Source organism: Salmo salar, chromosome ssa07, assembly GCF_905237065.1.
Source record: "Salmo salar chromosome ssa07, Ssal_v3.1, whole genome shotgun sequence".
NCBI classification, from domain to species: domain Eukaryota; kingdom Metazoa; phylum Chordata; class Actinopteri; order Salmoniformes; family Salmonidae; genus Salmo; species Salmo salar.
This window is the reverse complement of record NC_059448.1, coordinates 29343651-29365877: the sequence shown is the minus strand read 5'-3', so window position 1 is coordinate 29365877 and position 22227 is coordinate 29343651. Positions and strand designations below refer to the sequence as shown.

Genomic DNA, 22227 nt, shown 5'->3' with positions numbered 1-22227 from the left:
TGCCGTGATAAGATCCTGAGGCCCATTGTGGTGCCCGTTCATCCATCACCTCATGTTTCAGCATGCTAATGCACGGCTCCATGTCGCAAGGATCTGTACACAATTCCAGGAAGCTGAAAAATGTCCCAGTTCTTCCATGGCCTGCATACTCACCAGACATGCCACCCATTGAGCCCATTTGGGATGTTCTGGATCGACGTGTACAACAGTGCGTTCCAATTCACGCCAATATCCAGGAACTTTGCACAGCCATTGAAGAGTGGAACAACATTTTACAGGCCACAAACAGCCTGATGAACTCTGTGAAGGAGATGTTGAAGTTCTATTTTTGAACATCAGTTTTGAATTGGTGTGCCTAGTTAATAGAAGTAGCCCATTTTACTGTTGCGGACATTTTTTGAGGCATTACTGAGCAGCCCAGGCGCAAACTTTTTCCTCCCTGGCACATTTCCCCAGGTGGCCCCCACATTGCCTTCGCCACTACTAATAATTTTCATTCCTATCAGTGTCTTTTTACGTTATCATTACAGTTTCTGCCTAACATTTCTTGAATTGTTTTATTTTTTTTTACTGATTTATGATGAGCTAATGCTAAGCTAATTGCCAGTTTTGCGGTGCCATGTTTGTTGACGTCATACAATGCATTCTGGTTGTCACTTAAACGTCTCAGACCAAAGATATTATAACAAAACGAGGTGAAGGGATGGTTCACTCATCTTTCGGGTAAACTTCCGGAAGTGAATGATGGTAGACGACACACCCCCTTCAATATGCATACTGCTAACAGACCCAACTCCTTGTAACTGTTTATCTTTGGTTGATGCGAAAAAAACAAACATGGCTGCTTGCACAAACTACCTATCGTCGGATTACTTTCGATTTTCTAGAAAGTGTTTTACTAAATCATTTCTATCACTTGTGAGGTCACCCGTGATGTGATGAATTGTAAATAGTAATTTCTAATTCATATTATGGTTTGTCAGCTGAGTTAAGACCAATGTAGCCTACATCTTCCGGTTTGGATGAGAATTGTTATGCTGTCGCTACTTCTACGGATGTCTTAACCTCTCTAGGGTCGGCGGGACGAAATCGTCCCACCTACGTAACAGCCAGTGGAATCCTGTGGCGCGTTATTCAAATACCTTAGAAATGCTATTACTTGAATTTCTCAAACATATGACTATTTTACACCATTTTAAAGTCAAGACTCTCGTTAATCTAACCACACTGTCCGATTTCAAAAAGGCTTTACAGCGAAAGCAAAACATTAGATTGTCAGCAGAGTACCCAGCCAGAAATAATCAGGCACCCATTTTTCAAGCTAGCATATAATGTCACATAAACCCAAATCACAGCTAAATGCAGCACTAACCTTTGATCTTCATCAGATGACAACCCTAGGACATTATGTTATACAATACATGCATGTTTTGTTCAATCAAGTTCATATTTATATCAAAAACCAGCTTTTTACATTAGCATGTGACGTTCAGAACTAGCATACTTCCGGTGAATTTACTAAATTACTCACGATAAACGTTCACAAAAAAACATAATTATTTTAAGAATTATAGATACAGAACTCCTCTATGCACTCGATATGTCCGATTTTAAAATAGCTTTTCGGCGAAAGCACATTTTGCAATATTCAGAGTAGATAGCCCGGCATCACAGGGCTAGCTATTTAGACACCCAGCAAGTTTAGCACTCACCAAAGTCAGATTTACTATAAGAAAAATGTTATTACCTTTGGTGTTCTTCGTCAGAATGCACTCCCAGGACTTCTACTTCAATAACAAGTGTTGGTTTGGTCCCAAATAATCCATAGTTATATCCAAATAGCTGCGTTTTGTTCGTGCGTTCAAGACACTATCCGAATGGTAAAGAAGGGTGACGAGCACGACGCATTTCGTGACAAATTTCTAAATATTCCATTACCGTACTTCGAAGCATGTCAACCTCTGTTTAAAATCAATTTTTATGCAATTTTTCTCGTTAAAAAAAGCGATAATATTCCGACCGGGAATCTCTGTTTAGGTTCAAAGACGATAGAAAATAAAAACATGGGGTCGACTCGTGCACGCGCCTAAGCCCATTGTCCTCTGATAGAGCACTTACCAAAAGCGCTAATGTGTTTCAGCCTGGGGCTGGAATTACATCATTCAGCTTTTTCCCTCCTTCTGAGAGCCTATGGGAGCCGTGGGAGCCGTAGGAAGTGTCACATTTACAGCAAAGTTCCTCAGTCTTCATTATATAGAGTCAAGAAGCTCAAGGAATGGTCAGAGAGGGCACTTCCTGTAAGGAATCTTCTCAGGTTTTTGCCTGCCATATGAGTTCTGTTATACTCACAGACACCATTCTAACAGTTTTAGAAACTTTAGGGTGTTTTCTATCCAAAGCCAATAATTATATGCATATTCTAGTTCCTGGGCAGGAGTAGTAACCAGATTAAATCGGGTACGTTTTTTTATCCGGCCGTGTAAATACCACCCCCTACCCCCAACAGGTTAACATTGCATCCAAAAATAAACTGCTCACATTGAGGACAGCTTTGTTAAGAATGTGTTGCAAAATGTGGCCAGGTCTAACGCTGACTGTTGTGTCAATCGTAACGGGACGTTCTAAACACACCGGTTTGAGCACACGCTACAGGGATCGCTGTAGAATGATCACACCAGTGTGTTCGTACGTGTCGAAGTGTTATTAATCACCATTACGTTATTTCACTGCATGTATTATTTACGGCTCACAACCTGCTACACTTGTGAGGAAACAAAAATGTAGCTTTTTTTGAGTGCTCCGTATGAGCAAGTGTCTGGTTTCTCTGTCCTGTTTATGTTAACAGAGCGTGCACGCATGACTGAGCATGCATAGAAGTACCTGGCCTTCTGTGGGCAAATATAGGAAAGTGCCCATTTTGGGATTTCTGATTCTTAACTCACCACAACTAATAAGCTGAGCTTCTCAGTCATTTTCTTTCTTCACATCACATAGCCAGTCAAAGTTTTTTATTTTTTATTTTTATTTTTTGTACATCCGTTACGAATGATAATAGTTCCTTACAATAGGTCTATTTTGAAAAATCTTTCAAACAATTTTTGTCCTGATAATCACCAAGCCTCTGTGTGAAAGAGAACTACTATTTTCCTTTGGGCCAAAACAGTTGTCTGATAGCCCAGAATAGGCTAGTTGATACAATGTTGCAAGTTCGCTAGTGGAAAGCTTCAGGCCAGACCCAGTTGATTTGAAACAATGTTGCACTTAACTAGCGATAGCTCAAGACCGATAGAAAGGGAGGTAAACGGGCTCAGTATAGAGATGAATGCGATTTGAAAGAACTGGATCTTATCATTTTTTTACTTTATTGTCGGTTTTATGTATTTTTACTTAGCTGACAAAAGTTATAGGCCTACTGCTGCATTGGCCCATAGGCTATCTGTAGTTCCATGCACTCATTTCTTTAGCCGCCAATAGATCACGTGTGTCATCAATGTGTCCATATGGCAGAGGCTGGTGCTCTCGCGTTAGTTTAATTTAAACTTTTAGATTTTTATCATTTGAATTCAGAATTTTATAAATACGTGACAGTGATTTTGAAAACAAACTTTATTATTGAGATGAAACTGTTCCACGAAAATGAGCATATGGCAATCGTAACAGGCACACAGATCGGTAGAAATTGCAGGAGAAATTGAATTGAAAAATAATTGCCTCCACGTTTCTAATGTCAGATTTTGCCTGTAGGCAACTTTGAAGCAAGGTAAGACATGCCTCATAATATGAAGTAAAACATTCAGGTTTCAAACAATTAAGTACGTTTTAAAAATGCATACTGGCTCACATTGTAAAGATGTTACGCTGATAGCCTACTGTTGCTTGCACTTGACTGGTGAATGGGAGGCGTGCTTCAATTATCAGTCGAGATATAAAATAAATAGTTTTTAAACATGCACCAAAACTGTTAACATTTTAGAATTGTTGCGCAATGAATGGGCTTATAAAAACACATGTTTTACTCCAGCAGAAACCAGGATGCTGTGCGTGTGTGATAATGGTTATTTATCCAGTAACTAACATAAATACAGACGGCAATTTAATTCCACAAAATTATGCAAATGAACCTAATATACTGATTAACATGACTGTCAAAAGTATTTATAATGACTGCTATTTCAATCAATTCATTAAAAAGCGTTATTTTACTAAAATATTAGGCCGGTCAATTTGGCAGGCTTTTCATTTATCAGCTGTAATTGCCGTCTTTTGGCCAACATTTAGCCCTTGCTGTGCTAATTGTTTTCTCTGGGACGTTAAATGACTGACTAATAGGCCTTGCTGGAGAGTAAACGTTCCCTCCTGTCCACTTAGGAGGATGTGAGGTGACTAATACAAATTTGGTTGAATAATCATGTGCCTTGAGTGTAAAAATCCCCTTCAACGCCAAAGCTTAGTGCTGTTTGTATGACCATAGGACAGTAGAAGTTGGCTAATGCTGTTCTTAAGCTCGTAGTGTGCTCACTGCGCACCTATTTGTTCACTATAATTTAATTGTTCAGTGTCCCTAGTATTGCTGCACGGTATACTGGAACTTCAGGTCTTTTTTGATACTAGAACATGAAACAGTTCTTTACTGGAATTTGTTACTTTTGGTACTTCTGTCAAATTTGTCTCACGTCGTACAGAGGATGTCTAGTAATTTGTCTGAATCTCCTCAAGGGGGCACTAGAAAGCGAGCCAGGCTACTTGCGCATGCAGTTCACACAAAGCAAGCCACTTTTGAGAAGAAAGCAGGAGGGTAGAGAATTCTGACAGCATGGCTTCTTCTAACAAAAACATCATGCCTCCACAAAACTCAAAACTGGCTCCAGAAGCGAACTATGGGAGTGCTTTGCTTACAGAGCAGATGAGGGCCAGCCCACCAAAACAACTATGAAAAAGGTGTTCCAAAACAGTGTAGTGCAAGGGAGGTATAGTTACAAAATTATATTTAAAAACTAATTTACACAGATTTGCATTATAACGTTATTCTACTAGCAACTAAATTCAAATGATTTTTGAGTGACAATGACATTACTTTCAGGTTGCAATGTGAAATGTACTCCTAACTTAGAAATAACAGCAATATATTTCAACTAAAGTTACTTTGTTTGTATGGACTTGTTAGCAGTAGCCAGCTGGCAGCCCTGGGTGAAGCATTGCACCCTGGGAGTTGAAATGCACTCTGGGAATCATAGTATGCTGTGTAAAATACAAAGTATAAGCTTCAGAAATTAGTGTTTTTGTTGTTTTGGAACTTAACTATTCATTTAATACATTAATTGATTTAGCTATAATTAATCAAGTCTAATGGATGTAATTTGAGCCAATGTTATGGCCATAGATGAGGAAAATTAACCTTTCTACTATGGTGGATAGTAGATTGACGTAGGCTAGTGAATTTGCGGTCTCTTGTCTTGTAACAGAGTATGCAATCTCAATGGCATTCCACACTGCCCTTTCCCACGTGGACAAAAGGAACACCTATGTGAGAATGCTGTTCATTGACTACAGCTCAGCGTTCAACACCATAGTGCCCACTAAGCTAAGGACCTTGGAACTAAACACCTCCCTCTGCAACTGGATCCTGGACTTCCTGACGGACTGTCCCCAGGTGGCATGGGTAGGCAACAACACATCTGCCATGCTGATCCTCAACACGGGGGCCCCTCGGGTGCATGCTTAGTCCCCTGCTGTACTTTCTGTTCACCAACAACTGCGTGACCAAGCATGACTCCAACACCTTCATTAAGTTTGCTGACGACACAACAGTGGTAGGCCTGATCAACGACGAGACAGCCTATAGGGAGGAGGTCCGAGACCTGGCCGTGTGGTGCCAGGACAACAACCTCTCCCTCAATGTGAGCAAGACAAAGGAGCTGATCATAAACTACAGGAAAAGGAGGGCCGAACAGGCCCCCATTAACATCGATGGGGCTGTAGTGGAGTGTGTCGAGAGTTTAAGTTCCTTGGTGTTCACATCACCAACAAGCTATCATGGTCCAAATACACCAAGACAGTCGTGAAGAGGGCACGACAACACCTTTTTCCCCTCGGGAGACTGAAAATATTTAGCATGGGTCCCCAGAGCATCAAAACGTTCTACAGCTGCGCTATCGAGAGCATCCTGACCGGTTGCATCACCGCCTGGTATGGCAACTGCTCGGCATCCGACTGTAAGGCGCTAAAGAGGGTAGTGCATACGGGCTAATGAATCACTGGGGCCAAGCTTCCTCCCATCCAGGACCTAAACTCAGCAAAATAAGAAACGTCCTCGCCCTGTCAACTGCGTTTAATTCAGCAAACTTAACATGTAAATATTTCTATGAACATAACAAGATATATCAACTGAGACACAAACTGAACAAGTTCCACAAACATGTGACTAACATAAATTGAATAATGTGTCCCTGAACAAATGGGGGGTCAAAAGTAACAGTCAGTACTGCAGTGGATCTCCTCCTCATGGACTGCACCCGATTTGGCTGTTCTTGCTGTGAGATGTTACCCCACTCTTCCACCAAGGCACCTGCAAGTTCCCGGACATTTCTGGGGGGAATGGCCCTAGCCCTCACCCTCCGATCCAACAGGTCCCAGACATGCTCAATGGGATTGAGATCCGGGCTTTTTGCTGGCCATGGCAGAACACTGACATTCCTGTCTTGCAGGAAATCACGCACAGAACGAGCAGTATGGCTGGTGGCATTGTCATGCTGGAGGGTCATGTCAGGATGAGCCTGCAGGAAGGGTACCACATGAGGGAGGAGGATGTCTTCCCTGTAACGCACAGCGTTGAGATTGCCTGCAATGACGACAAGCTCAGTCCGATGATGCTGTGACACACCGCCCCAGACCATGACAGACCCTCCACCTCAAATGATCCCACCCGGACTATTTACGTTGACCCCCCCCCCCTTTGTTTTTACACTGCTGCTACTCGCTGTTTATTATCTATGCATAGTCATTTTACCCCAACCCAATGTACAAACTACCTCGACTAACCTGTACCCACGCACATTGACTCTGTACCGGTACCCCCTATTTATAGCCTCGTTACTGTTATGTAATTTTATTGTTACTTTTAATTGTTACCTTATTTAGTAAAAAAAATTCTTCTCCAACAATGCACTTCAATAAATAGTTTTTGGCTTGTAAGTAAGCATTTCACGGTAAGCTCTACACCTGTTGTATTCGACAAATGTGACAAATCAAATTTGATGTGAAATTTAACATGCATATTCTGTTCATTTGAATTACCATTATTGAAATGTGATTTCTGTCATTCTGAGCACTGTTGCCGGACACACTAATCAGGTTGCGCACCCACTGCATATGGGTCCGGTAAATTTCTCAAATTTACAGGTAAATTAATGTGCTGCTGGTCAGATGTCCGGCGCCACATTTTCCTGTGTGTGTGTGTGTGTGTACTTTCTAGGATGGTGTTGTCACGATACCAGTATTGCAATACTAGGAAGAAAAGGAAGCAAAGGAAACAAATCATGAAGTGGACTGAATTTCTTGAGGAAAACAGTCCTAATGTTGGGAAAAAAACTGCCTTATGTTGTTGCCCAGAGTCACATTTTGTTTATTTTGCAAGATATATCACACAATATTTTTAAAAAGTAGGCTTTAAAGGACAATAGTTATTTTTGTGTGCTTTGTTTTCTTTTTTACCAAGGGAAATCTAGTATCCTGATTAGTACCCTAGAAGCACACTGTGGTTATTATTATATATTTATTTTGTATTTTTATAAATGTAACCTTTGTTTAACAAGGCAAGTCAGTTAAAACCTCTTGCCGCTCGGATCCCATTAGCCAGTGAAAAATCAGAGCGCCATATTCAAAACCAAATCTAATAATTTCTATTTCTCAAACATAGGACTATTTTACACCATTTTATAGATGCACTTCTCCTGAATCGAACCACGTTGTCCGATTTCAAAAAGGCTTTACAGCGAAAGCAAAACAGTAGATTCTGTTAGGAGAGTACATCGACAAAAATAACCACACAGCCATTTTCCAAGCAACTAGCATGCATCACAAATACCCAAAACACAGTTAAATGCAGCACTAACCTTTGACGATCTTCACCAGATGACACTCCTAGGACATCATGTTACACAATACATGCATTTGTTGTTCGATAAAGTTCATATTTATATTTAATAATAGCATTTTACATCTGCGCGTGACGTTCAGAAAATATTTTCCCTCAAATACTGCCGGTGAATCAGGGCCACAATTTACAAAAATACTTGTCATAAACGTTGATACAAAATTAAACTGTTATTCAAAGAATTATAGATGAACATCTCCTTTATGCAAACGCTATGAAAGATTTCAAAAAAGCTTCACGAGGAAAGCACTCTGCAATAATCTGAGTACTGAGCTCAGAAAAATACACTAGGCTATACAGATAGCCGCCATCTTGGAGTCATCTAAAATCATAATTTGCATTAGAAATATTCCCTTACCTTTGATCTTCATCAGAAGGCACTTCCAGGAATCCCCGGTCCACAACAAATGTTGTTTTGTTCGATAAAGTCCATAATTTATGTCCAAATAACTCAAATAAAAAAAGTTGTATTTATGTTCGTTCAAACGTTGTAAAACATCAATCTTTAGGGCCTTCAGAACGTGAAGATTCAGTAATATTTCAACCGGACGGTTCCTGTGTCTTGAAAAAGGTTTTGGAACGGGAGGATCCATCCTCATGAACGTGCGCCAAGAAATGATGTCATTCCCTGCCTCAACAAGTTCCCCTTCTTCTCATTCGGTCTCTGTTCATCGTAGACGCTTCAAACAACTTTGTAAAGACTGTTGACATCTAGTGGAAGCCGTAGGAAGTGCACAATTATGACTACGTCACTGTGTATTCAATAGGAAACGACTTGAAGAGAGCCCATGCATCCAGATTTCCTCTTCCTGGTAGGATTTCTCTCCAGGTTTTTGCTTGTCACATGAGTTCTGTTATACTCAAGACACCATTCAAACGGTTTTTGAAACTTCAGTGTTTTCTATCAAAATCTACTAATAATATGCATATCCTAGCTTCTGAGTTTGAGTAGGAGGCAGTTTAATATGGGCACATATTTTTTCCGAAATTGTCAATACTGCCCCCTATCCTTAAGTAGCGTAAGAGGTTAAGAACAAATCCTTATTTACAATGACGGCCTACACCGGCCAAACCCGGACGATGTAGCCAATTGTGCGCCGCCCTATGGGATTCCCAATCACGGCCTGTTGTGATACAGCCTGGAATCGAACCAGGGACTGCAGTGACACCTCATGCACTGAGATGCAGTGCCTTAGACAGCTGCGCCACTCGGGAGGCCGAGTGTATCAGGCAGTGTAGTGATATCATTTGTGGCGGAAAAGCCAATAGTTGGGCAAACAGACCCTACCCCTGTTAAAAGCTGTGATTGGCTGTAACTGGTATGTTGGGTGATATTGATTAGCAGTACTTAATGGGCGGGACTACAGGATCTCCTTTTGGCACTAAACATCGGATTTTTGCGGTTGAGAATTTATCGAAGGGCCATTCTAAATTCATAAATGGGCTCGATCTGGCCCGCGGGCCACCAGTTGAATAGCGCTGGCCTAGGCTAACCAATTCTAAATGGCACTAGCAGTTCAAAGTAGCTTTAGCGGAAAATAGACGGACGCAATTATTACAAAACTGCAGCTCGTTGTTGGAACACACACATTTCCCCATTTCAATCAGCCAGTCCATTTTGAATTGGTGATAAAACTAGTCATTTGGCAAGAAATTTTGCTATTGTATCCCATCAGTTAGAAACATTTTTATAGGCATATATTTCTGTAGGCCTAACGGGAGCTTGTGTGCGCACTCGGCACATGTGTAGAGGGAGTTGTCAGAACACAATTGAGTGAGACATGGAGGAGAATTGGAATTAAGGGAAAAAAACTGTGACGCTTGGCTTTATACATTTTTTTTGTTTTGCTCCGCAAATGCACATGTACAAATGGAACACTAAAGTCAAAGCAAATGAACAATGTCTTCAAGACAAAATGTCAGTTGTTTTCGGGACCAAATTGGACTTGCCCTTTCAGGCAGCCATAAAGCGCATTCCACCAAATAGTTCTACAGTATTTTTTTTTTTACGTGTTAGTTTTGACATCCGTTTGAGTACTCGATTACTCGTGCTTTTTACCCCTTTTTTCTCCTCAATTTCGTGATATCCAACTGGTAGTTAGTCTTGTCCCATCGCTGCAACTCCCGTACAAACTCGGGAGAGTCGACGGTCGAGAACCATGCGTCCTCCGAAACACGACCCTGCCAAGCCACACTGCTCACTTAACCTGGAAGCCAGACGCACCAATGTGTCAGAGGAAACACCGTACAGCTGGCGACCAAAGTCAGCGTGCATCGACCCGGCCACCACAAGGAGTTGCTAGAATGCGATGGGACAAGTACATCCCAGCTGGCCAAACCCTCCCCTAATCCGGATGACGCTGGGCCAATTGTGCGCCGCCTCATGTGTCTCCCGGTCGCGGCTGGCTGCAACACAGCCCGGGTTCGAACCCGGATCTGTAGTAACTCATCTAGCACTGCGATGCCGTGTCTTGGACCGCTGCGCCACTCGGGAGGCCCTATGCCCATCCCTACCCCTTAGCACCTCTACCCTTTCAAGACCTCAGCCCTCTTTTTTTTTATTTTGAATTTTAATGTAATATCTTGTTTTTCTTGTTTAACTGTTCTGTACTTTGTATTTGTACGTTTTATGTGGACCCCAGGAAGAGTAGCTGCTCCACGTGTAATAGCTAATGGGGATCCTAATAAACTAAACCCCAGATCTAAAGGTGACAATGGGATAGTTACTGTTATGTTCTGTTTCCGGGAGAGACACAGTTCCTCTATGGGTTCCATTACAGAATTGTGATGTCAGTTTAAATAATTCCGAATTCCGTTCTAACTCTACATAATGGTCTGGCTTGGAAGGTTATTCCTTGTCAGCCAGTAGAATATAGTATTGTTATTTACGTTAAATCGTTCTTGTGTGTTGCATCACTCAAGTTTTTCTTACTGTAGTTTGTGTGTGCGCCACCCCTCACCCATTATCTATCACCTGACATTTGGCCATGACCAACTTGTCATGGGTGTGTCTGGGATGGACTGACGGACCTTTTTAGGCCACACACACACACACACACAGAGATCCTTAGGCCAAGTGGAAGGATTACACTCCCCATTTCAGAGGAGATGAGGGGGAGGCAAGGTACTGAGTGTTGAGAGGCCACATGGGCAGCCTGGTCGCTCCGACTAGACATAACAGTACACGTTTGTTTTTACCTGTACTATGTAACTCAAAACTGGCCCCTCTTTGGACACGGTGTTAACCTCCAGACGAGCTTCAATGCCGTACAACTCTCCTTCCGTGGCCTCCAACTGCTCTTAAACGCAAGTAAAACTAAATGCATGCTATTCAATCGATCACTTCCTGCACCTGCTCGCCCGTCCAGCATCACTACTCTGGACGGCTCTGACTTAGAATACGTGGACAACTACAAATACCTAGGTGTCTGGTTAGACTGTAAACTCTCCTTCCAGACTCACATCAAACATCTCCAATCCAAAATGACATCTAGAATCGGCTTCCTATATCGCAATAAAGCATCCTTCACTCATGCTGCCAAACACACCCTTGTAAAACTGACCATCCTACTGATCCTTGACTTCGGTGATGTCATCTATAAAATAGCCTCCAGCACTCTACTCAGCAAACTGGATGCAGTCTCACAATGCCATCCGTTTTGTCACCAAAGCCCCATACACTACCCACCATTGCGACCTGTATGCTCTCGTTGGTTGGCCCTCGCTTCATACTCGTCGCCAATCCCACTGGCTACAGGTTATCTACAAGTCTCTGCTAGGTAAAGCCCCGCCTTATCTCAGTTCACTGGTCACCATAGCAACACCCACTCGTAGCACGCGCTCCAGCAGGTATATCTCACTGGTCACCCCAAAAGCCAATTCCTCCTTTGGTCGTCTTTCCTTCCAGTTCTCTGCTGCCAATGACTGGAACGAACTGCAAAAATCTCTGAAGCTGGAGACTCATATCTCCCTCACTAGCTTTAAGCACCAGCTGTCAGAGCAGCTCACAGATCACTGCACCTGTACATTGCCCATCTATCTACCTACCTACCTCATCCCCATACTGTATTTATTTATCTTGCTCCTTTGCTCCCCAGTATCTCTACTTGCACATTCATCTTCTGCACATCTACCATTCCAGTGTTTAATTGCTATATTGTAATTACTTTGCCACCATGGCCTATTTATTGCCTTAACTTACCTCATTTGCACTCACTGTATGTAGACTTTTAGTTTTCTTTTGTTCTACTGTATGTTTTGTTTATTCCATGTGTAACTCTGTTGTATGTGTCGAATTGCTATGCTTTATCTTGGCCAGGTCGCAGTTGCAAATGAGAACTTGTTCTCAACTAGCCTACCTGGTTAAGTAAAGGTGAAATAAATAATACAAATGTGTGAGAGACCGTGTTGACATGGGTGAATGGCATTACCACTAAGCCTATTTCGACTCCCACCATTTAATTATGGCATTTATCTATTGGACTTGACCCGTTGGATGGAACTGACCCAAAGTCCCTAAACTAGAGATGGTCGGAAGAAGAGGGGGAGAAAGAGGAGCAAACGGAGTGGGAGGAAGAGAAGGAAGGGTGGTGAAGCCGAGTAATCTAATTGGTTTTCAAGTGGGATTAATTAGTCTCCAATGCAGCTAGGTTAATTCCTTCCCTTCCTCCTCTTTCCGGCGTCAGCAGTCTTCTCAGGTCAATCTCGCTCCCTCTTTCGCACTCTTTCTCCTTCCTTTTCAGTCCAGCAGTCGGTCTTCTCTGCTTATCCTGGGACAGTAGCGTTGGTGGCCATTTGACCTTCTGAGAACCTTTAGTGACGGGGCTAACATTAGGGTGTGTGTGTGTGCGCTCAGTACCAGTTAAAAGTTTGGACACAGCTACTCATTCAAGGGTTTTTCTTTTTACTATTTTCTACATTGTCGAATAATAGTGAAGACATCAAAACTATGAAATAACACACATGGAATCATGTAGTAACCATAAAAGTGTTAAACCGATCAAAATATATTTGAGATTCTTCAAAGTAGCCACCCTTTGCCTTGATGACAGTTTTGCACACTCTTGGCATTCTCTCAACCAGCTTCATGAGGTAGTCACCTGTAATGCATTTCGATGGAACAGAATTTCTTTCCTTCTTAATGCATTTTAGCCAATCAGTTGTGTTGTGACAAGGTAGGGGTGGTATACAGGAGATCCTTGGCTATTGACTAATCAGGGACACTTAACCTGTAAGCTGATTGACAGTTTACCTTTTACCGCAGAACCAAACCCAGACTTGACCAGAAAGAAAACGGGGATGGACCTACCTGAATTTGTCCGCTGATTTCTCATATATTAGTCTCAAATGATGGTGTGATGTTCACGTTGGGCCCAATTCTAGCAAACAACAGAGACCTGAGGACAGCATCCAACCTGGAACTGATTAAGTGAGTAGTGGTTGGTCTGATGTTATTTTGAAAGCCAAGAAGAAAAATAAAGTACATTACAATGATATATTTTATGGGGACTGAATGCTGAGTTAAGGCTCCCAGGCTTGCAAGGACCAACCAGATACAAATTCAATTGGCACTAAGGTGTGAAGTAAAAGGTGTCGAGGCCTTTGCGCCCAGAAAGTGGCAGGAATCCCTCTCCTGCTGTTCAAAGACCATTCACTGGCATTTTCTAAAATAAATCTGCCTCCAGAAATAACAGGTTCTCCCAAGTGGGTGTGACGCCTACTCCCGTTGCCTGCTGCACTGCTGCTTGGATTCCACCTGGCGACCTGTTCACCGTCTGCCCTGGCCTGTCTCCCCCATGTCTGGTACGGGTACCCCCACCACACTCGCCCCTCTCTCTCTCGAGCTTCTGCTCGCCTCCAGTACTCGCGCACTGTTGGGGCAAGTGACTCTGAACTCACGATGGCTAGCCCCAAGTCGTTAAAAATAAAATGTATTTCTTGTGCATTTTGCTATTTGCCTCATGACCGCTGCATACGTTGTAGTCAGCAAACTTTCTTTACCCAACTGTGGGACAGACTGTTTGTTCCCACACTCGGGACTCTGACTCTCTATTTTGGTTACGCAGACTTTTGGCCTCCCATCCTATTCTAACCACCTTTCGCCGGCTTTGTATTCATGTCACCTGATGGAATTGCTGTACAATATGATCTTATCGCTATCTGATGCAGATGTCATTAATCAGCACTGCAGAGCTCTCCCTGTCCTATGCCGTGCCTTGATGATTTCTGGAAATGTGCATGTACACTCTGGCCCATCTACTGTTGCTAACCCCAATTCTAACTTGTGCTCTATCTGCGTCACTGATTTCTGCTCTCGTAGAAGCCTGGGTTTTCTGCACGTTAACACAAGAAGCTTATTACCTAAAATGGATCAATTGAACGTGTGGGTTCACAGCTCCAATCCAGATGTGTTGGTCATAACTGAGACGTGGTTAAGAAAGAGTGTTTTGAATACTGATGTTAACCTTTCTGGTTATAACCTTTTTCGGCATGACAGATCTTCCAAATGTGGGGGAGGGGCTATTTTTACGAAGGATCACTTTCAGTGCTCGGTTGTCTCCACCAAATCTTTCCCCAAACAATTTGATTTGCTGGTTTTAAGCTTTAACCTTTCAAATAGCTCTTTGTTGACTGTTGCTGGGTTGTTGTCCTCCATCAGCACCGTACCCTACCTGCCCTAAGCTCTCTCCTGGCCCCTTAAGTCTGAATTTGTCCTGCTTGGTGACCTAAACGGGAACATGCTTAAACCACCTGACCAAGTCCTAAAGCAATGGGACTCCCTAAATCTTCTTCAGATTATTACCAATCCCACAAGGTATGACTCCAAACACCCAGAAATGGCTACTCTCCTTGACGTTATCCTCACAAATAATCCTGATAGGTATCAGTCTGGTGTTTTCTGTAATGACCTTAGTGATCACTGTTTTACAGCCTGCGTTCGTAATGGCTGCTCATTGAAACGACCTGTCCGGATTTGTCATAGATGCTTGCTAAGAAATGTTTTAATGAGCAAGCCTTCCTTCATGAACTGGCCTTTGTAAAATGGTATAGAATCCGCTTGATCCCCACTGTCGAGCACGCTTGGACTTTAAAAAAATATTTTCAATGGTATTGTTAACATGTCCCCATGAAAAGAATGAGAATTAAAAACAGGTTCGACCGTGATCTTGCAGAGTTACTCCACCTCAAGTATTGCATTTGGTGAAAGGCTCAGCACACTCAGGCTTACTGGCTCTCGTTCAGGCAAATGAGAAATACAGTGAGGGGGGAAAAGTATTTGATCCCTTACTGATTTTGTACGTTTGCCCACTGACAAAGAAATGATCAGTCTATAATTTTAATGGTAGATTTATTTGAACAGTGAGAGACACAACAACAACAAAATCCAGAAAAACACGTCAAAAATGTTATAAATTGATTTGCATTTTAATGAGGGAAATAAGTATTTGACCCTCTCTCAATCAGAAAGATTTCTGGCTCCCAGGTGTCTTTTATACAGGTAACAAACTGAGATTAGGAGCACTCCCTTTAAGAGTGTGCTCCTAATCTCAGCTCGTTACCTGTATAAAAGACACCTGGGAGCCAGAAATCTTTGATTGAGAGGGGGTCAAATACTTATATCCCTCATTAAAATGCTTGGTAAGAAGAATGCCCTTCTCCCCACCGGTGTGATTACTACCTCTGAGGGTTTAGAGCTTGAGGTAGTCACTGCATACAAGTACTTGGGAGTATGGCTAGACGGTGCACTGTCCTTGTCTCAGCACATATCAAAGCTGCAGGCTAAAGTTAAATCTAGACTTGGTTTCCTCTATTGTAATCTCTCCTCTTTCACCCCAGTTGCCAAACTAACCCTGATTCAGATGACCATCCTACCCATGCTAGATTACGGAGACTTAATTTATAGATCGGCAGCTAAGGGTGCTCTCAAGTGGCTAGATGTTATTTGCCACCAATGCACCTTATAGGACACATCACTGCTCTCTATACTCCTCTGTAAAATGGTCATCTCTGTATACCTGCCGCAAGACCCACTGGTTGATGCTTATTTATAAAACCCTCTTAGGCCTCACTCCCCCCTATCTGAGAGATCTACTGCAGCCCTCATCCTCCACATACGACACCCGTTCTGCCAGTCACATTCTGTTAAAGGTCCCCAAAGCACACACATCCCTGGGTCATTCGTCTTTTCAGTTCGCTGCAGCTAGCGACTGGAACAAGTTGCAACAAACACTCAAACTGGATAGTTTTATCTCAGCTTTATCTCTCCATTCAAAGACTCAATCATGGACACGCTTACTGACAGTTGTGGATGCTTTGTGTGATGTATTGTTGTCTCTACCTTGCCCTTTGTGTTGTTGTCTGTGCCCAATAATGTTTATACCATGTTTTGTGCTGCTACCATGCTGTGTTGTCATGTGTTGCTGCCTTGCTATGTAGTAATGTTGTCTCTCGTTGTGATGTGTGTTTTGTCCTATATATAGTTTTTATTTTGTAATCCCAGGCCCCCATTTTGCTTTTTGGTAGGCTGTCATTGTGAATAAGAATTTGTTCTTAACCGGCTTAAATACAAATAATTATTAAATTCATAGTTGAGGTAAGTAGATTTAGTAGTTTGGGATTTTGGCAATGAAGCTCTTTATCTACTTCCCTAGAGTCAGGAACTCGTGGATACCATTTTTATGTCTGCTTGCAATTTTAAAGGAAGTATGCTCTCTAGCGTTTACGCTAACACTAGTTAGCAACTGCGCAATGACTGGGAGTCTAATGGGAACAGCTAACATGTAGACTTCGTCATTACTCTAATCCTAGTTAGCACTGAGTTGCGAAACAACATCTTGTTTCCTTCATACTGTACGCAGCGACTTAAAAATGGTATCGACGAGTTTCTGACTCATTGCCAAAGGGGGTCAGTTGAGGCTGTTGCACAGTAGTGTCCAGCAGTGGTTGGAGCCTGAGCATATTGTTATGGTCTAAGTAAACTGCCATAAAAAGATCCTAAAGACCTCTTGTCCACCTCTTATCTCTCTCTCTATCTCTGTTTCCCCATCTCTCCTTCCCTTCCTCTCTCTCGCTCTTTCTGTGTCCCCATCTCCTCCCACTCCTTTCTCCCCCCCCAACAGACAGAAAGCGTTAGCCAGCATTCCTGTCGCTCCAGCCCTTCCACAGCTGAAGCCCTCTCTCAAAGCATCTGTATTGTGACCCAGCAGCCATTGTTATAACAGGACAAAGCCCCTATCAAAGCCCTGCTCAGGGTCAACTGGGGCCAGCCTTAACATGCGCGCGTGCGCGCACACACGCACGCACGCACGCACACAGGGGGATATACAAACACGCTTTAGATACAGGGGATATGCGCAGCCAGAGACTTCATCCTAATCCACTGCCAGAATGTGTGTGGGCCACGAAGGGACATGCTTCTTTACCAACTGTTTTGGTGAAGTTAACTGATGCGCTCTCTCTCTACAGAATGAAGCTGGATGGAGGGATCTGATCTGAGATAGGGTTTCTGTGGTGCACCCCTCTAACTAAATCCCTCCACCACCCTTTGACCTCGACCCCAAGGCTGGCCCTCCGCCACCACCCTTCAACCTCGACCCCAAGGCTGGCCCACAAGGTCACGCCCCCTTTGAACCACAACATCACGAAGACGGCAGAAGATGAAGACTGAAGGCGCTCGCATTTTAGTAATTTTTCTCCCTGATTTTTGTTTCCTCAGTGGCTGGTTTTGAGTCTGCTCTCGTCGTTGAAGGACTTTAGATATAAAAACATTTATTTCTGATCTACAGCGCAAAAAGTGAGCTTCGCTCAAACACAGTATCACTGCAAGTTAATAAAAATAATGATAGCCAAATAATAATACAACTCTTAGACTGGGTTGAGACTGGTCAGTAGAGTTTACTCTTAAGTATTACTCTTATCTTAGAGTTTACTCATCTTCTCACTGAGAAACTGCTACATGTATTTAAAGCCACATAGTGCATTTGTTATTCTAACATGGTTTATTTAGTATTTTTCTATTAGCAGAAGATGGTACTGGACTCAACGATAGTCCCAATATTTTCCATAAAAGACGCAAGTACTTTATTTCCACTTAAGGGCCTTATTAGCACAGGTCTGGCTCATGGATGGATATAATATATATATATATATTACACACTTGTCTGTGCTCTTTAGGCTACAGTCAGGGCCGTAACAAAGGTTTTTGTGAGGTCTGGTTTTTGGGGAGGACGTTGAAGCTCATTTACTGCATTTCTATACAATTTAAAAAAAGCTATTTGTAGAACAGAAAAAACGAGCTAAAACGATCCCTGCCATTATCACCTTGGCTGCTGTAGGTTCATTCATTCACCTCAGTCGATCTACAAACATATATTAGCTATACAATTGTAATGTTATGTCCCTGAAAGGGGGGAAATAGGAGGAATGATTTCAAACTGACCCATAGCATCAGCGACTGTTGAGTCAGTTGTAATGATGAATTGCATAAAATCACATTTTTACATGTCTCTCTTCTCAAATTACATAGCATTACTAATCAAGCTCTGCACAAACAGACGTCAAAGGAGGACACAGATCGTATTATCACATGCACATGAATTATTAGAATATTATGATTCTGTATTAATATCAGTGATGTGGTAGTAAAAAAAAAAAATGGGTAAACTATAAACTCCAGGGGTAAACAGCTACCAATATAAATGAAAACGTATGTATTTTTTAGTGTACTGTATTGTTTGCATTTCGATTTGAATGTAATGTCGGCCTAGGCCTATAGGGAAGATGGCCATGTTGAGACGTTCATATTGAAACAAATTTTAAGTTCCTTAACCTGTTTAAAAGATTAGTACAGATTTTCTCAGGGGGGCCCAGACCCACGTTTGGGAACCACTCCTTCTCTGCTTCCATTGCAGCCTGCCTCAACCTTAACACTGAGTTGCCACATCACTGTCTGTCTCAGTAGCCTACTCTCTGTAAAGCAAAGTTATTGTGAGATCTTAACCTATTTATTTGCTCCTGTTGAGGTAGGCTTCGTTTAACATTAGCTTCTTACTTCATCCTTCTAGCTGGCCCTCGGCCTGTGCCACAAGAGGGTAAAGTTAGCCGTTTGAGAGAGTGGTGAATGTGCTGCTAAAAAGGAAAATCTGGGAGGCAAATCCAGGGGACGCAGGCGAACATAACGAATAAACCACTGTTCCTGATTCCAACTCGTTCGCAAAGAAGCCGGCGTGATTTAAAACAGTCAGATCAAGAACGTAAGCGTTCTGAGCTTTGATCAATGCTGAAAGCAATATTCAGATGTTGACCCATAATAGATTATTTTTATTAGAAACAAATTAGAGGTCCGGACCGCTGTGTCCTCATGTAGTTACGGCCCTGGCTACAGTGACTCACCACACACGCGATGCCCCCTGTTGCTGTGACTCCACTAATCCATCAGTAAGTGCTGGGTGACACGGGGCTGGTGTGACGTTAGGGGTTCCAGTAACCTGACTCTACCCCCCCCCCCACCCCCCCCAAGGTGCAACATGGACACACACCTCTGCCAGCCCCTAACTTCCCTGGTTACGCACGTTAGACCCCTCACATTTCCAAGCATGTAGGCTGGCCGTAGTGAGGGAGAGAGCGCAGGGGAGTGAGTGTCTATTCTCGGCCTAAACTGGGATCCACAAGAACCAGTTCAGAGAGGTTTTCAGGCTATGACGACTTTTTACTTTAGGGTTAGCGCTGGGAAGTGTAGCTACAACAAAGGGTTAAATACAAGAGATGAGGTACAAGTAAGGTAAAAATACGTTGTCTAATATGTTGCTTGGAATCCGTTTAGAAAAGTTAGGGGGGAAAAAAAACGTGTCAGTGCGCCACCTAAGAGGAGTGATCATGTTACCATCCTAACTGAAAGACCGCTGTAGGTTGTCCTCTTCATTTTCTTTCATTTCAGTATTTTGACTCGTGTGCCATGCCTTTTTAAAAAATATATATATATATCCCCCCCAAAAAATGTACCCTCCTGTCTCCCTTCTGAAAGGCTGGAAGCAGTGAGTTCTGCTAGAATACTGTTGTGTATTTTTCTGTGCAATCTCTGTCAGCCTTTTTATATAGTTAACCCACTCTATGGGTGTAGGTGGGAGGAATGGGGGGGGGGGGCCGGCCGAGGGAGAAGATGTTAGTGGCACTATCGATTGCGTGACTGGAGTGTTAATTTTATTCGCTCACCTGATTTATTCCCTCGCTCCCTTCCCCCTCTTTCCCTTCCCTCTTTTTCTAGATCCCTTAGTCATTTGATGATGACTGAACCGAAATGTCAGTGAAAAGAAAAAAAGAGCTTGATGCTTGTTAGGAAGGGGGGATTAGAAGGGCTCGAAAGTATCATGGTACGTCTTGTCGTCGTGTTAACTAAAGTATGAAGATGATGATGATGATGATATATTTGTTGTTGCAGAATAATGGACTGTGGAAAAGGTTGACCCCCCCCAAGCAAAAAAAAAAAAACAGCCCGTCAGATCCCATTTGGTACAACCAATGTCTTATATGGTACAGTTGCAGTGCACAGAACCTACTGTTACTGTATGTTATGGAAAAGGAACGGTTACTATACCTACCCAAGGCTGAAACCATAGAACTAGAATCCTCATTCTAATTCTGTGGTTGGAACACATTTTAAAGGCTGTACTGTGATTTTATTTAGTTTTGGTTACGCTGCAGCGCTTTTCGGCTTTGAGCTATTAGATTTGAATAATACAAAAGCTTTATTTTGGCAAGACTTTCTGTGATTTTTAAGAAGTCTTACTTAATCAATTAAATAAAACAGGCTTGATTATCGATACTCATATCAGCCTTGTTCTGTACTATTTGGTGGATGATGATTCTACTTTGTTCTGTTGATGATATATTATAGGCCAATATGGTCGGGTCCCACACTCCTTACTAGCGACGTATTGGACACGCATTCTCAGTAGTGTGCGACTAGCTACTAGTGTGCATACTAAGTAGTATGCTAGTGTGGATGTTGGAACAGAGCCGTAGCGTTTTGAGTTAACAATAATAACAAACCCTTTTAGGAAATAATGGGGAAAATCTAATAATAACTACATAATATATTACAGAGGAACTAAACGGTACTGCATAAATGTGCAACATTTTTTTTTTTTTTTTTAACTACTTTATAGAAAGAGCAGAAGTTAAATCTCCATAGTTTTCTGGGTGTTGTGGTGATACTTTTGATTGGACTCTTAAAGACGGGGTTTAAAATAATTTTTAAGCTAAACGGAGACAGTGGGATAAACTTGTTTTCAAGAGTATGACGATGTAGACATTTAGCGGTTTTGTAAAAAAAAAATTAAAAAAAGGAAAAATAAAAAAGAACCTCTGCCTAATGTTTTGTAACTTCCGATTTTATTTGCTGCTGTGTAGTATTACAAAATAACCATTTTGAATGCTGTTGATTGATGGCAACCGTGACGATGTCATTTTCATTGCTACCTGTGTTTTTGTTCAGAATTTAATGGCATTGTCATTTAGCTTTATGGAACAGACAGTTCTTCATACGGTGGAGGTGTTAATCCTCATATGTGCATTATATTTCTCTGCAACGTATGTCCTTACGAGAAAAAAAAAAGTGTTAACAAAAAAAGAGAAATTATTTAAATATAGTATTTTTTTTCATGTTAATTGCGCCTCAAGGCACCTTTTTTTTTTTCTTTTTCACTTCAGGAGGGATGGGGGTGAAGTCCTAGCGGAGGAATTTGGAGCATAGTGTTTATATTTATCCAACTTTTTTGCTTTCAATAGAGCTATTGCAATAAAAGTGTTCATGTACATCTTACCACAACTGTCCCTCATTTATATTTTTGTGTATGTACGTATTAGTAAGCCTTGTCTGAGCCAGAATGGCCTGTGGGGCTGGAGTTTATCTACTGTTTCTGGAGCATGAGGCAGAGTTGATGTACAAGTACAGCAGTGAAGGCTGCTGAGGATGGCTGGAATGGTATCAAACATGGTTTCCATGTGGTAGATACCATTCAACTGACTCTATTCCAGCCATTTACTAGGTGCCATCCTCCCCTCAGCAGCCTCCACTG

General features: G+C 42.2%; 1 protein-coding gene across 2 annotated transcripts in view; it reads left to right on the top strand.

Moving 5' to 3' along the window:
- LOC106609064 (insulin receptor substrate 2-B) overlaps nt 1–21971 on the top strand; it is a 39865-nt gene extending 17894 nt beyond the window's left edge. The window contains exon 2 of one of the 2 annotated variants that reach the window (XM_014207442.2): nt 17618–21971. In XM_014207442.2, coding sequence (XP_014062917.2) covers nt 17618–17622 — 5 coding nt within the window. In that variant the 3' untranslated portion in view covers nt 17623–21971. The other variant, XM_014207441.2, reaches the window with a different exon arrangement.
- Nucleotides 21972–22227: the final 256 nt, after the last annotated feature.